Source organism: Podarcis melisellensis, assembly GCF_964234715.1.
Source record: "Podarcis melisellensis genome assembly, chromosome: 1".
In the NCBI taxonomy this organism is placed as follows: domain Eukaryota; kingdom Metazoa; phylum Chordata; class Lepidosauria; order Squamata; family Lacertidae; genus Podarcis; species Podarcis melisellensis.
In genome coordinates this window covers 61,012,719-61,030,258 of record NC_138528.1, presented here as the reverse complement: position 1 = coordinate 61,030,258, position 17,540 = coordinate 61,012,719, and the positions used below count along the sequence as shown (strand labels likewise).

General features: G+C 41.9%; 1 protein-coding gene across 4 annotated transcripts in view; it reads right to left on the bottom strand.

The window, feature by feature from the left end:
* LUZP2 (leucine zipper protein 2) overlaps window positions 1-17,540 on the bottom strand; it is a 346,182-nt gene that overhangs the window by 90,990 nt on the left and 237,652 nt on the right. For all 4 annotated transcript variants that reach the window (XM_081882905.1, XM_081882903.1, XM_081882904.1 and 1 more), the window contains one exon: window positions 4,534-4,596. In XM_081882905.1, the coding sequence (XP_081739031.1) occupies window positions 4,534-4,596 (63 nt within the window). The remainder of the gene's footprint in view (window positions 1-4,533; window positions 4,597-17,540) is intronic.

Here is a 17,540-nt window from a genome sequence, read left to right as displayed (position 1 = left end):
GAAGATGTCTTCTATCACTGAGCTATGGTTGCTGTTTTTAAGTGAAGAATGCATTACAGGTTCTGTTATATTAGGTAAACCCACAGCAAGGCAGGTTTATTATTAACAAACCTTCCTTTATAAAATGTATTTCTCTTAGAAAGGTACTCAGTGAACAATTCTAGAAGCTTGTCAACTCACAAAGATCTATGGGCAAAAAATACTCAGGGGCGCAGATTTAATATGAGGCACCGGGAAGTAATATTCCCTGTTTACCATTTAAATGTAAACTCTCGTGTTACATTATTCACAGTTGTGTAGCAAATATTAAAATGTGCATAAACATCATGCAAAACAAACAGAAAAGGAACAGTTGTAAAGTAACAGTGCAGATCAAAATATGATGTTCCCAAATGAAATGTTATGGAGTTACAGAAGAAAACCACTGATGTTGGCTGCATCCACACAACTAAAATGATTCACAACTTAGATTAAAAAAGAAAATGGTGATTAATATGATGACAAAGAGGTGAGCATTCCTTCTCGCCACATTGTGTATATTGAAAAATTATTCAAATGATTGGCTAAAGATGTATTCAAGGAATCATGGTGAACCCTCTGGAAAAGGATATCCATATCTATATATCCTAATTTACAATAGTTTCATTTAGGGCTGCATTGAAAAAGCAGCCCTTTCTGTTGGCTGCGAAATTGCCTTCCTGCATTTAACTCCCCACCCCCCCTTTTGAATGAGGACCTATGAACATGAATGAAGTTTTCTCACTGTTCATGGGGAGGCAGGGACACCTCTTATCTTCTGGCTTTTGTGTGTGGTTCTCAGTGCAATATGGGAAGATAAGAGAGTACATTTTCCAGTTGCCTAGGTGGGCCTTGTGTCTGTAAAGGACTGCATTTCCCCAAGAGTAATCTGTTAGGGGCTGCACACAGTGAGAAGGAACACAATCAAAAATAGGCAGGGCTACCTTCTTTTCGCTCTTATTTTCTGTCACCTGCTTCTGTGTCTTTCTTTCCTCCCTAGTAGTGTATTGGGGTGAAACAGATAGCTCTTCCTATACCAAAGGGTTATTTCTGGTTCCTTGGTATGTCATCATTCATGGACAGATCAGCTATATGTTTACCAACAATCTAGTGCATTAAAATATATATTAACAGTTTGTGGTTTTCATTCTATTATACTTAAAAGCAAAAATGAAAGGTGCAAGAGTACAAAAGGAATGAACAGTCTTGAATAACCTGCAGTTAAAAGAAGCAAGGAAGATCAGGTGAGTCAGAAAAGACATGGACTTATTCCATTTTACATTCATAATGGGTTTTGACTAGGGGCGTAATCTGGTTTTTTTAAAGTCAAACATGGATAACGGTCTGCTTAAAATTAGTGCAAACCTGATCATGTAAGCTAGGCTGAATTGCCTTCACCAATGATTTCCGCAAATGTAATTTATCTAATAAGTGTGCCACATGAACAGGAGAGTGATCACAAATTTAATAATTTGGATTTAATTAAAGTTGTCCTCTGTGAAATGACAATCACGTTTGTTGATTGCATTGCTGTTAACACTCCCTGAACCTTCTCTTACTTTTTTTAAAGCATTGTGTTTTGATATTAATTTCTCAGTGCAGCATTGTCTTTTTAGAGCCTTGAAGAAAGAAAAATGTTCATTAAATATTCCCCCTAGTCAGCTGTACTAAGATATGCTAAAAAAAAATATTAAATTGCTTAATCAATCAATTCATCCATTTATTAGCAAGACAGCCACCAAGCTCCCAACCCATTCTGTTGTACCTGACAGGGTACAAAACGCATGGCACTGTTTGGGTTCATCAAGAATTCTACTCCTGAGGAACAGCGTAGGTGCCAAAGCTATTATTCTGCCAACAGTCATTCTTCTTTCAAGTATGATAGCAAGTGTGATAGCTTTGCATGATCCTGCTATGGCAACAGAATGAGGGGATGGCTCACCAGAAATGTACTGTAGCTACCACAAAACAAGCACAATCCTATTTGTGTTAAAATGTGGCACAAATATATTTTGATGGTAGAAAGGGTCTGCCCCTTTTGTCTCTGCATTGTGATTGCAAAGAGATTCACACTTTACCATAGCCAAACATGTTATTATGCTGGGAAAGCAGAAATTAAGATTTTAAAGAAATGTTCTACTTCTCACCCTGTGAAAAGGATAAAATTATCTGTTTGCACAATAGAGGGGGTGACAGATTTCAAACAACCTTCTGCACATTTTGATTCTGCTGAAATCAACCGTTTTCAGCACAATAGTTTTTTTATCATGCTTTAACATCGTATTGCTGCTGATCTCAGAAACATCTGGAGTGAGAGTCAAGCTAAACCCGCTGGCACAGATTGTGGTGCTTAGACACAGATCAGCCCCAGTCCAGTAGAAATATTAGGTGGTATATCTGTATCTTAAGTCAGAAGACAGGGGTTGTGAATTCATAGGCGGGAGGACAACTTCTCAGAAAATAAGGCGGGCCATTTTGAGGTCCCCCCCCATCAGTCTATATTCTAAGCCAATCAGATGTGAACATGAGGAAAGTCACACATCTGTACTTGAAATGGCTCAATCTATGGTATGGACCTGCGAGGCACCAACTTGGAGCTCCTCAACCTTGCCAACACCATGCCTTGTCACCATCCTAATGACCAGCAGTACTGCTGCCACTTATGGGCACCACTGCCACTTCCTCCTTGCATGAACTGCTGCTTTGTGACACTCTGAAAAGCCTAAACTATGAGCCCAGATCACAGGTGCTGACTCAGATGCACAACCACTTTTGCATTGAAGTTTGTCTTATAGCTGTTTGTCTTTGTGTTATAGCTGTTCACCCCACCAAATTCCTCAGATGCTCCTAAAACTCTATTTCCTGTGCTCAAGTGGTTCAAAAGAACTGAGGTGCCCTTTAACAATGACTCAGGGTGGCTGCTGTTTTAAAATGACAATGTGTCCTTTCTCATATTTTCAACCCATGGCCTGCAGCTGCATATACAGCTACAGTGGTACCTTGGTTCTTAAACTTAATCCACTCCAGAAGTCCATTCCAAAACCAAAGCGTTCCAAAATCAAGGCTCACTTTGCCATAGAAAGTAATGCAAAATGTATTAATCTGTTCCAGACTTAAAAACAACCCCTAAAACAGCAATTTAGCATGAATTTTACTATCTAATGAGACCATTGATCCATAAATTGAAAGCAGTAAACAATGTACTGCAGTCACACAATCAATCAATCAGTAGCTGAACTGGGTTCCATAGAGTCACAAAAACAAAACAAAAAAGAGTCACAAAACAAAAACTCAAAATAAATAGCAAAAACTGACAGACCTCAGGAAAACACTCAAAACAGAAGCGTAGCACTCAAAATGGAGCACATTCGGCTTTCAAAAAAAAGTTCACAAACTGGAACACTTACTTCCAGGTTTGCAGTTGTTGGTTCCAAGTTGTTTGAGTACCAAGGCATTTGAGAACCAAGGTACTACTGTACTTTTATGACATGTTAGCTGAGGTCTTTGCTGAAATTTCATCTGCTTGGGGACAGGGATGCTATCACAATATTGATGAATGATATTCAGCTAAGTCCTACCTAAGTTATTTATGTTTATTAACTTGAATGGGTCTCCTCTCAATAGGACTAGCATTGACTACCACTCTCTGTTCATAGAAATATTTTGCACATGTTTGACACAAGAGCTTCTGAATGTGAAACAAACTGAAAATTCTAGTGTACACATTCTATTCCCAGCATATACATATCATATGGCTTTTCTATAACCCATGTGTGTGAAAATATGAAGCATCATTAACATTGCAAGGTTTTTGAAACAGTGGTTGGGCTTTTTATTAGATTTGGAACATTTCTTAGGAGTTTTATTATATTGATTTATTCACAATATTTTCTATCCATTTCCCCCTTAAAGCAGATGAAATAGCAGAATTTTTATGATTGACTGCACAAATGACTTCAAGACTCTTATTCTTGGACACGTATTTGCATTATGAATGAACATGCAAGAATCTACTGTAGGTAACCAGCCACTTTTGTGCACAGGATTGTCTTGACACTTGCACAGAATATTTTTTTACTCCTGAAATAAATTTGTGCAGTGGCAGACTTGGGTATTATTGTTCCCTGTCCAAGGCCAAAAAGTGCCTCCACCCACTAGTCCTTGGATTGCCTTCCCAAAGGTGGGTAAGAAGACACCTGGCTTTGGGAAGGAGGCACGAGAGCTCAGCAGGGTCCCACAGCCCTCCCATCTTTTTTTCAAATCTGGGAAAGCGCTAACTAGGTTTTGGGAAGGAGGAGGGTGGACTCTAGGACCCTGTCAGAGTCTCTTACCTCCTTTCCAAAGCCCAGCACCTCGCTTACTGGACTTTGAGATGACACCCCCCTAGGCTCAGCACCCAATTAGTGCTCACCCTTGCACATCCCTAAATCCGCCCCTGATTTGCAACAGGCTTCACCAATAAATCATTTCCTCCATTGGGCTTGCTGGGGTCAGAACAAAACAAATCCTACTCACCTCTTCAGCATGAATGCCACAAAGCTTGCTTCCAGAAAGGAGTTTATTTTTCAGGCTTTTATTCTAAAGGGAGAAGAATAAATATATAAATATATATCACAAGCATGCATTAAATTATTAAGAAATCATCTAAATATTTTAGCATGGTATACGTAAATATATTTAGGATAGCAGTGAGGACAAAAATACATTAAGAATGAAGATAAATATATAAATAGCACAAGTAGCATTTTCTCTTTCCTAGATGCCTGTGGAATTTACTTTTAAATAATCATTTGAGGAGACAGAAAAGCACACTTAAGTTTTCAAAAATAGACGGTCAATCAAGGTGGAAAGTATTTGTTTGGACTAGCCACAATATGGGCTAGAAAGGGTGATAAGTTATGGAAAGACACTTTCTCCCGCTGTTGACTTAAATGAAGCTATGTATGGACTTTGTTCCTAGTTTTAGTGCATTTTCAGCACATGAAGGGGCTTGTCTGAATTCCCCCGATGTCTACACACATAAACGTCACTAGCTCAAGTGGAAGCTGCGTTGGCACAGGGCATAATCATGTGAAACATCCTTGTCACATGTCACCATGCTTCAAATTTGACTGGATACGAAACCACGTGGGACCTGCAAATACTGTTCAAGCAATTTAAGAACTGCCCCCACAGTCTTGTTACTTGGTAGCCGATTTAATATACAGATTCTGTAAACAGAGAGACTGAGTCTATTTTAATTCCATTCATCGTCATGCTAAGAATACAGTGAAGCGGACCAGAAGACTATCTTTGCTTATATGCAGGCACCAAACTAGCCACACATTTTAGTGTATGTGAAAAATTTCCCAGATACTTTGCAACAAAAGCTGTACCAAGTCTTTTCACTCTTCCCCCACCTCCATTTTCTGCCCTCATTATTGCACAGAAACCCATTACTATCTATATTTCATTACATGTGGGATATTAAGAAGCCTCGTGAAAAAGCTAAAGTGGTTTCTAATGGATCTTATGTTTTTTTAAACACCATGCTACTCCAATCGAGGAGAGCTTGCATAATTAATACCACATTTTTAATATATTAACAACATTTACGACATTGACAAGCAGTGCAGATGTTCTGGATACAGGATGATCCTGTAGAGTAAAGTGAGAGGCAGACTGCAAAAATTGCTTTCAGACAATTTCCCATTTCTGGCTTTTATACAGCAAGTGTAATAATAGTATAGCACTTACTTACAGAGTCAAATAAAGCTCAGGAACCATTGTCTCGAGCCCTGGAGGCCCTATTTCTTTTCTATAAAACGCCACTTTGGGAAGGAATGATTCTGAACAGAGAAACAGCAGGGAGAAGACTCATCACTGTGTTGCTTTGCCCTGCAAAAGGGTACTGAAACATGTTTTGGCAGCAACCCAACTTGGGCAAAGTGGATGTCGTGGAATATGAAGAGGCATATAAGTAAAGGATTAAGCACTCTCTCTTCTACTGCTGTTTCTCTACCCCTCCTGAGGTGTATATATATATATTTCCCCTTAAACAAAAGAAGGTCATCACAATTCAGTGCATTCACTTGAATGCAACATGTGTTTAGGTCTTGTGAGTTAATTATTTGGGGAAATCTCCATGAAACTGGTGCATAATCTTTACAATTAAAAAAAAATGTTGGTCTGGAAAGCTTTTCACACTAGATTAGACACACTTGATAACTGTATCACAAGGAAGATGTAGGCTAGGGGTCTTTAGGAACCTCTCAAGAGAAGAAGGAGGAGGAGGAGGAGAAGGAGAAGAAGGAGAAGGAGAAGAAGAGGAGGAGGAGTTTGGATTTGATATCCCGCTTTATCACTACCCGAAGGAGTCTCAAAGAGGCTAACAGTCTCCTTTCCCTTCCTCTCCCACAACAAACACTCTGTGAGGTGAGTGGGGCTGAGAGACTTCAAAGAAGTGTGACTAGCCCAAGGTCACCCAGCAGCTGCATGTGGAGGAGCAGGGACACGAACCCGGTACACCAGATTACGAGACTACTACATCTCTTAACCACTACACACTGGCACTTAGGAGTGCCTAAGGAGGAGTGACTTGCGATTTTGCTCCCAAATTCAATAGCTCCATTTTATTAGTGGGAAGGACCATTCAATAAGTCAAATGAACTCCAGTTGGCTGAGGTGGGAAGTAATCTGACTATGCAGAGATTAAACATCAGGAAGAACTTTCTGACAGTAAGAGCTGTCCAACAGTGGAATGGACACCTTCCTTGGTGGTAGACTCTCCTTCCTTGTAGGTTTTAAAATGGAGTTTGGATGGCCATCTGTCTTAGATGCTTTAGTTGAGATTCCTGCATTGCAGGGGGTTGGACTAGATGACCCTTGGGGTCTCTTCCAACTCTACAGTTCTATGATTCTGTGATTCTATTAACTACAGACAAGGTCAGTCTGGGGAGAGGGATTGCCCCTCTTCCTGGAGAGGAGGCAGAAGAAAGGTTTCTGCTTGTCACAACCAGTAGGAGGAGTATCAGAGGAATATCCTTCACCTTGATGCAATAACTCTCAGGAAAAATGAAATGAAAAGAAAAGGGCTAGAGTATTTCTCTTTGATTAATTTCTGTTAAATGCCATCCCATTACTTTCCACACTGCAGCACACAGTGCCTAGGAAATCCACATCAAAACATATTTCAAAAATGAAATATGTGAAGTCTTTCAGTGACAACCAGCTGTAAATGATATGGAAACGAAGCCCTATGCATTTGATTCTTTTAGATAAGCACACTGCAGTAGTAATGCAAATTTATTTCTAACTAGTAATAGCATCCTCTAAAATTATGCATGGGAAACATGTTATCAATTGAAACAGAATATTAATTGAATTCAGTACATCAAGCCAGATTTAAGTCTGCATTCTAATGGAAACTCTGAAAGTTTGAGTTGTAAATAAGACATTTCTTAGTTTTATTGGATGAAATCTGCTTTCTAAGACTGATGCAAAAAATAATTCCCATTTACTGTTTACATTTGAAATCCCTCATGTGTCCTTTGCACAATTCCTGGGTAATGACAGCATGCAGCATCTTGTTTCACACACATTTTAACTTGTTCCTGTCTATTACCCACTGAAAGTGGCTCCTTCTGCAATGATAAATCGCTTCAAGCTGCTTGATGCAGGTGTTTGTGGCACTATGAGGCAATGAAGAGGAACTACAATATTATTCTACAGAGAACTCAGAATTCACACTTTCAGCACATCTCCTTGTTTCTTTGGAGCACCTATGCAAAGCCAGTCAATCAGCACAAAGTGGAAGAGACTAAGGATTTTCTGCCATGCATTAATTGACTTTGTCCTCAACAAGGGTACATGTCTGAGCTGGCACTTCACAGCTATAGTCTACACTGTCCCTTTTGTTCTTGATGCCAAGAGCCAATCGGTCTAAGCCATCCTTAGGTTACTTTACACCTGCTGAGTCTTATGCTGTGCCAAGGGCAGTTTTTAAATATACTTATGGATTGATTCTACAATTTTTTGCATAGAGCAGGGGAGCCTCAAAGCAGCAGCAATGCACTTCAGCTTGGGGGAGCTTACATCTTTCTTACTTTATCTGGATTTTTTCCTCTGGCCCGGTGTTCAATATCGTAAACCCACAGCAAAGTATCCAGGCAGGAGACAGTGGGAAATCTGGCACAAAAAGTGATTTTCTTTCCAAAGACAAATGCAGAGACTCTGAACTACAGTTCGATCTAGTCAGGCCAGAGAAGAGGAGGTCAAGGGCTTCACAGCGCTCCGAAGGATAACTCGATTAATTATAAACCAATCCGAAAGAAAGCTTGAGAGGAATACTGAAAGCTGGCTGCATTTTCACAGTGAACAGAAAGAAATCTGAGACCTGGGAAGGACATGGTAAGCCTAAGGCAAGAACATCACACTCTTCACCTCAAATTAAGAATGATTTTGAAGGTAACTTCTATTCACTGTTAAAGCAGGAGGTGTTAAATTCAGTGATAATTACTGTGCTAATGCATTGCTCATTTGGCTATGATACCTCTGGAGGTGATTATGGGGGAGGGACATTGAATCTACACAGAGTGCATATCCCAGTTGTTACACTTCACAAACGTTTGCAACAGCTTCTTGTACCACCAGCCCACTCCACACTACAAGCAAGTGCAACCCACAAGGTCCCTGCCATCGCTGCTGAGGGAATCATGCTTTGAACCTGCAAAAAAGGATAGCTCCTTCTTCAAAGGTACTTGTGTTAACTCACTTTCATGGCTTCCACCTTAGTACCAAACAGAGAGTGGGAAGTGTCCATAACACCTTTATCTTAACATTCACCAACACTGACACCTTTACTTCTTTATGCAGGGCCCTAGCTATGGAACTCACTCCCATAGAAGGTGGTGATGCCCACCAATGGCCTTGAAAGAGGAGCAGACCAAATCATTGAGGTCTATTGATGGCTACTAGCCACAATAGCTACACTAGGCCCCAGTGGCGTAGCGTGGGTTGTCAGCACCCGGGACAAGGCAAGTAATTTGCGCCCCCTAACCCATGGATTTGCACCCCCTAACCCTAACCCCCAGATGTTGCGCCCGGCCCCCCTGCCCCCCCCACGCTACTCCACTGCTAGGCCCTCCACATTTGTAGCAGCAATGCTCCTGAATACCAGTTGCTGGAAATCACAGGAGGGAAAAGTGCTCTTATGCCTGAATCATCCTTGCAGGTTTCCCACACGCATTTGGTTGGCCACTGTGAGAACAGAAAGCTGGACTAGATAAGCCATTGCCCCGATCCAGCAGGGCCTTCATATGTTCTTAAGTTTAGTAGTGTCTATATAAAAACAGGAAGCTGCCTTATCCCAGGTCACATTGTTGTGGGAATGTTCAGGGAGGCAGGAGAGGATATATTGTTTATTAATATCCTTCCTAACTTGCGCTAGCAAGTTCTATAACTTAGCAAAGTTTTACATTCCCCTTTCAAATGCACAGCAGACAGCTGGTTGCAGTCTTGCTTAAGCTTCTCACTATCATACAATTCAGTATTGAATTGTATGTTCCTGGTAAATTCTCCTTTAATCCCTCTTAAAAAGAATAAACACGCCACAATCTTGTGTTAAGTATGTAAAAGAAGTTTACTCACACCATCAGTTCACAGTTGGATACCTGAAGGCAGACTTATTTACATACGTGTTGATCTATCCCATATGGGGATAATCCCAGTGTCCTCTGTTGGCTGAAAGTCAACAGAGCATTTCTAGCTAAAAAAAGCTGCTCCAACGACAGAGGAAGTCAAAGAGAGGAAGTCAAAGAGAGGGGAGAGTGTGCTGTGTGTCTTGCCCTTTTGTTACCTGGGCAGGTAAGGTCACACCCACCTCTGGTCACATGCAAAGGAAGTATGTCCCAGCCAGGAAGAAACAGAAAGTTTTTGACTGGCTGGACCAAACATTCCCCCGCATGTCCACTCTAGGAAAACAAAGAATGCTGTACTTGACTGCTACTTATGGATCACATCCCACAATTGTCACACTATTTGTCTAGCTGTCCCAGTATTGCCAGCAGCTCTCAAAGTTCTTACCTGAGGTCTAGTTAGAACATTGGACTAGGACCTAAGAGACCAGGGTACAAATCCCCACTAAGTCTTGAAGCTAATTGGATGACTTTGGTCCAGTCACTGTCTCTTAAATGAACCTGCGTCACAGAGTTGCTGTGAGGGGGGAAATGAGGAGGGTGAAAACTGTGTATGCCACCACATTGAGCTCCTTCAGGAAATGCTGAATAGAAATAAATAAATAAACTGGAAAAAAACAGAGATTGAACTTAGAACCTTCTGCATGCAAAGCATTACCTCTGAGTTATGGAATTTCTAAGATCCTCAGGTACACTTTGAGAATGACTCATGCATGAGCAATTTTGATTAAAAACTTAATTTGCCTGAATGCTTTTTCTTTTTCTTTTTAAGAGACATTTTGGACAGTTAACCTCCTTCCTTGCCCATCCCCATGGCACAGGTATACCAGTGATCAGTGTAGAAGCTTGCTGACAGCATGATGAATAATGATGTCATATTTACTTATTAAAGCAATACTCAACAAACCTCACAAGATGACAGGTTAAATTTATCAAGGGCACTCACGAGAACCTGTTGCGAAGAGCAAATGAACATTGTTGTTTATAGTTGGAGTGTTATTTGGTGTTACTGAGCTCTGACCACATTGCATTGTTTTGCATCTTGATTAATACTGATGATATTCCTTCTCTTGCAGTTTGCAAAGCACATTTAACCCGTGTTCAGGTTGGGCAAATAATCTGGCTGTTCAACTAATTATAACATTGTATTCATAATAATAGGTTGATGATCATGATAATTCAGAGGAAGATACTGTCCAGCTTATTTTTCACTATTCGTCATTTTATTATTTCAACTACTGTTTTGCACTTCTAACCTGCCCTATCTTCAAGACTCATGATGGGCACAACACAGAAGCTAACACCAAGAAGCTAACACAACAGAGCCTTTCCAAGTTCCCTTCTTGCTGTACACAAGCCTTCTTTTAAACTTCCACTCCCTGCCACTCAGTGTCACCCTTTGCATGCTCCCTCAAACCCCTGACATTTTTTAAAATTGTCACTTTTTCCTTTCAGTGTTCTTCATCCCTGCTTTATTCAAACCTCTGTCATTGTTTAAATTTACCACATTACATGATATAGCCAGTTGCCCACTGACCTACAGAATCATCATGTGAGTGAGAGCCCTGCCGGTTTGGTCAAGCAAAATTTACTTAGGCCTGGATTTGATTTCTGCACTGATGAATGATCTTAAACCTTCAGTCAGGCTTGGACAAAGATTGCAACGAGGCACCTGTGATCTTTTTCTGAAGGCATTTGCTGTCTCACTGTCTAGGAATAAGTTTAAAGAAAGCAATTGTCCTGGACAATACAGTGATCAGTTAAGGAAAAAAGAAGTAGATGTTCTCTGAGCCCCAATCCAAATGTTATACTCAACACATCAGTCATGAATTTTCTCCCTCCCACAACTATATGTCTTATTTATGACAAGTATAAGACATTATTATGGGATATGTGCACATTCACTTAGCAAATGCTATCACAGACTGCCTGCAAGGTATGTCAGGTCAAAGCCTACTAGGGACCACAACACTTATCTGCATGCAAAACTACTGGAAGGTAGAGCAGAAACACCACTTTAATAGGATTCTGATCATCCACCCTTTCTGGAGATGCAACTTTATTATTTTCCTCATCTGTAGGCTACTTGAATTGTCTTTAAAAGCATCCCCATTCACAGTGCAATAATCCACACAGTAACCAGGTCCAGACATTACGAAGGCATTCATTCAATGCTTTTTTATATTAATAGAAAATATATTTTATACTTAACCACCAAGTTAAGCATATGAAACATAACTGCTCAAATAGCCAGGGGTTTATTTTTAATAACCACTTTCTCTTTAAAATACAGTAATTGTTAACACTAAACATAGCCCTTAGATTTAGTGAAAATGTCTCATTAAATCCAAAATAAATGAATCACCAAGGTAATTTGGGTAATATACAAGAGCAGTGAAGTGTTTGCGTCCTCTTCTCATTAAGCACATTTAATAACTAAAATCTGTTCTTGGTCTATGACATTATTGCTTGCTTCAGTTCCTAGTAATTTCAGCATCCCAACTGATAGGAACCATAAGCAAAACATGCAAAATCTTGGTGACCATATTAATGCATAACTGTATTTCCTTTATTAACTCATTAACAATATTTAAATCTGGTATAAACACCTAGCAAGATAGAAGGAAAGGGCCATGTGGGACCATGGCAAGCATTAGGGTCCACAGCAGAAGAAAACCCTAATTAAAACCTGTGAGATTGTCCCACTGGTGTTCATCAGTATCATCTAATTCAGTAAGTGAACCAATTCACATCTTTCTGCTAAACATGAAGAGTTCACTGATTGGTTGTGCTTCCCCTTCAATGTGTCAAATGCCCTCATTTCTATAATAATACACCAGAACCTATTCTCATATAAAGCATCAGCAAATGACATGGCCCTTTCTGAACTGTAACATGTCAGGACGGAGATTGCAGATTTGATGCTTAGCTTCTTCTTGTTGTAACAGTTTGCTCATGTTTACATGAGCAAACTAGACTCTGTGACGTTTTGAAAGTTTCTGTCACAAATAGTTGGCACTGCTGCAGGAGAGTTGAATGAAAGTAGCTCCGACCAAAAGAAATGTTACTAGGCACTAGTTTTAACCATACAGTTAATATCTAATATTAAATAGCAAGGAACATACTGTTCAGTGGAGAAAAAACAACACCATTATGCAGGAAGGCTCACTACAAATTAACCAGTGTCTTCTCCCGGATATTAAGAAGTGGGGGCATAGTGTTTGTTTATGCAAGGAGAATCACGTTCTCTTTCAGAAAATTATTTCCCACAATCAATGCCAATCTAGACATTTTACCCACTGTCTGGAAGGCGTTATTTGTTTTGATCAAGATAAATTTGAGTCTGCTTTCCCTTAATGAATAGAGTAAATCAAACTATGCTGAGCCCATCTTCAGGACATTTTATATAGGAATCATTTCTCCTCCACAAAACAAAACAACAACAAAAAAACCTGCATTGTGCTTCTCTGGACGACAACAGGGCTGATTGCCAAAATGAGCTATTTCCCATTTCCTGTTAAATGATGGCTCTTTACAGAGGTTTGATAGCACAGGGGAGGGTGTGTGGGGAGGAAACAGCAGTGAAGGGCAAATAAATATCTTTGAACATCCTACTGTGTTTTCGTTAGCAGCGTTGGTATTGTGAGTTATGCAAATTGCTTTTAAGCAGAGTAGGAGTTTGCTTTATATGACATGAAATGGTGAATTTGCTAAAATCCAGGAAGGGTTGCCCAGCCCTTCAATCATACAAGAGAAAGATAAATTGACTTTCATGCAGCTTACTATAAAGAATCTAAATGAAGTGGAGTGGGGGGGGGGCACTTCAGCCAGAGAAATGGATGATAACTTTTATAAACAAGAATAACACATAAAAGACAATAATGAATGTGTGTGAGTGGAGGAGCCACAACCTCAGAGAGAGAACATCATTCAAAATCAGTCTTTAATACTACACATACATGTGTGTTCACACATGCACATACACACTCCAATGCCCTCTTCTTATTTGGCTCCTAACATGATAGACAGATGACAAATTAACTGGATTAGAAAAGGAAGAAAGGAAGGAAGGAAGGAAGGAAGGAAGGAAGGAAGGAAGGAAGGAAGGAAGGAAGGAAGGAAGGAAGGCAGGTGTGGCAACACCTGTGGCCCTCCAGATGTTGGAGTACAACTGCCATCATCCCTGACCATTAGACATGCTGCCTGAGGCTGATTAGAGTTGAGTTCAACAACATATGGAGGTCCAGAGGTGACCCACCCTGGAAAAAGAATGATAGATAAAAGTGACATATGTAGGAACCCAATGAGATGTGGGGAGTGTTGACAATGGACTGAGATGTAAAGGTGTCTGCAGAGCAAAGAAACTGGGGAAAGAGGATGCCAGGGACTAGAGCAGGTGTAGGTGTAGGTGTAGGTGTGTGTGTGTGTGTGTGTGTGTGTAGTTATTCCTGGGATATTTCTCCATGCAATTATTTTCCTTTAGAGTGGCCTTTTTTTTCCTCTGTGAAAATTATTTCACTTCTTTCAGTAGATTGGTCCTCCAAATTCAGGAGAATATAAATTCAAATTTTTGTTTGTAAATTTAAATTAGAGAAATTTGTTTCACATTGATTTTTTAGCCAAACAGCCTAGATGGTGCCAAGATGGCCAGGTGCCTTTGCAAGAGAGGCAGAGCGAGAAAATCCTTGGTGCCAATTGGTACATTCCTAAGGTAGTCCAAGGAGGCAGGCAAGACTTGATCCGTACTTAAGGAACAATCTGCCTTCTCTCCAGCCTCTCCGTTTGCTGCAGCAGCCTCCCTTTCTGTCTCCCAGTGTGCTTCAGGGTTCCCACTAGGGGGCCATATAGGATTTTTTCTCCTATTCGTATTTTGGATTGCAGATTGTTTTGGTGTTTTTTTTGCCTACTTCACACTGAATAGCAGGATGGAGTGCTTAGGGTTTTCATATTTTAAAAAGTGAGAATCAGGATGCAAATGTCTGGGGGGAAAGGGTTAGGCCAAGGTTCGGGGGGGGGGTTGTTGAGCGTTTTTAAAGGGAAATTACCAGAACCTACCCTGACATGCAGACGGATTTTCAGACATTACAGACATTTCCACCCAGACATATGGCAACCCTAGGAATGTTTGATCTGCTGTGTTGTTAAATAGGTTAATCTTCTGGATTTTTTTCACTGGGTCAGGAGGTCAGACTTTCTTATCCACCTGAGGTGGACTAAACGACTAAACAACAACAAGGGAGCCATGCCCAATTCCTTAGGCAAGGCTGATTCATCCAGGGGCTATAGTTATTCAGTTCAGTTATCTCCTGCTCCATAGTCAACCTCTGGTTTTAATTTAATGTCTAAATAAAAGTGGCCTAGTTCAGCCCCAACTTGAATTCTTTATTGCGACTCAATTCATTTTAGCCCTTCCAAATCTGTGAGACCAGCCAGACCAGGTTTCTGCAGAGGCAACTGGGGCAGGGCTGGTTTTATATAACCACTGCCTCAGTTTTGGTTCCTTCATCAGCTATTCAACCAAGCAATCATTTATTGTGTTTGACTAAAAGCCATTACAAAATCCTCAGCTATTCAGAGCACCTACTCTAGAGACTTTGTCTCTCCCTTCCCTTCCCCTTGACTGTGGCCTTTGGGAACCTGGTTGTCTGCCTGACCTGACTACATTCCTGCCTCTGGCCCTGCTATGACCTACCATGAACTCATCTCTGGCCCTTGTGGGCTCACCCCCATCCAGACCTTTGGATTGTCCACAAAAGGAATCAGAATTTGGACACTCCTTTTTGCTTCTTTTCTGGGTGTTCATCTGTTTGTTGGGAGGTATTGTGATGGGACGATGAGCTGCTTGTGCGTAAAATGCAAGTCCCTCAGAGTTTGATCAGGTTTTCAAACCTCTGCCTGTGACGGAGCCCCTCCAGCATGGCTGCGTCAATCACTAGTAGTATCCGAAAGTGGCTGCTTTCGGAATCGTTTCCAACATAAAAGCTCCTTAACGGAAACACGTCGTCTGGCCTCTCGGCGTGACAGTTTCCGTCGAGGTGTGGGTGTCCCTATAGGAGGTCCTGAGACCTCCCCACTGTTTTCGCTGGAAGCGTCTCTGAGCCATCCCTCCGACTCACTTTCCCTTGGAGTTCTTGCTCGCCCTCTACTGGTTCCCTCTTCCGCTGCTACTCCTCTCTCAACCTCAGTGAGCCTTTGCGCCCCCGGCGCTTTAGATGGCAGTTCCCTGACATCCACCTCCCCTCCAGGGCCCCCTTCACCCCCTCCCGTCTCCTCTCCTACTGGCGGTGAGGAGGTAAAACCCCTGAAAGAACCTCCCTCATCTTCCGACGTCGCGAACACTTCCCTCCACTTGTTGCTGTTCCTACTCTCTAGGTACTCTTCGTCATCGGAGTCCACTCCCTCTTCCAACTCCGACTCCGCGAACCCTTCCATTTCCTCTTCCTCATCGGTGGTACCGAAATACTCCCTCCTAAACCTTGCTATCGGCTGAGGTTTCCTCGGGAACCTTTGGTGGAACGTTTCTGTTAAAACCTCGTCATTGACTTCCTCTGCACTTACCCAGGTGTTTTCTGACTCCGGTTCCCCTTCCCACGCCACCAAATACTCCACCTGATTCCCCTTCCACCTGGAATCGAGGATTTCCGCTACCTGGTTGCGGCGTTCCCTCTCTTCCAAGGCTGGTCCCCTGACGTACTCCCCTTCACGTCCCCCCCTGTATGGTGACAGTAACGACCTGTGGAACACTGGGTGCAATTTCATGTGGTTGGGTAATCGAAGTTTGAAAGCTACCGGGTTGACCTGCTGAATGACCTCAAAGGGTCCCAATCTTCTGGGCCTCAATTTCTTACAACCCCCTTTGAACGGTAACCCTTGGGTTGACAACCACACTTGATCCCCCACCCTTATGGTTTCACCTTCCCTTCTGTTCTTGTCTGCCTGCTTCTTATATTGTGCCTTAGCCCTTTCTAAGTTGAGCTGGAGCTGATGATGGATCGCTTCCATCTCTTCTACAAAATGTTCAGCCGCTGGGACGCTCCATCTCTCCCCTCCTTCCCCTGGAAATGCCCTGGGGTGACACCCGTAATTAGCCAAAAAGGGACTCATCCCTGTGGACACATTCTCCGCATTATTGTAGGCAAATTCTGCCAACGCCAACTTTTCGACCCAATCGTTCTCTCTGTCATTGACATAACACCTCAGATATTGTTGAAGAATGCCATTTGCTCTTTCCGCCTGCCCGTTGGTTTCAGGGTGCCGGGCAGTTGAAAAATTGACTTCCACGTGCAGCAAGCTCATGAGCTTCCTCCAGAACCTGGAAGTAAATTGTTTGCCGCGATCTGAGATCACCCTCAAGGGAGCCCCGTGCAACCTAAAGATGTGTTCTACAAACAACTTCGCTGTTTCTTCCGCTGTGACTGCATGTGAGCATGCTACAAAGTGGCACATCTTAGTTAACAGGTCTACTACTACCATGATGGCTGTTTTCCCCTTGGACTTTGGCAGATCCGTCATAAAATCTATTGATATCGCTTCCCAAGGCCGTTCTGGTGTGGGTAATGGTTCTAATAACCCTGCCGGCGCCCTTCTTTCCCCTTTGGCTCGCTGACATTGGTCACACCCTCTTACATACTCCCTTACATCTTCCCTCACCTTAGGCCACCAAAATTCCCTGGTAACCAACCACATGGTCTTGTGTTGTCCAAAATGTCCCGCCGTGGGGCTATCATGCAACTGCTTGAGTACTCTCCCCCTCAATTCACCTTCGGGTATATACAGTGCCCCTTTGTAATACAATGCCCCATTTCTTTCCTCAAAACCTCCGGGACTCTCGCCCTCCCCCCTGAGACC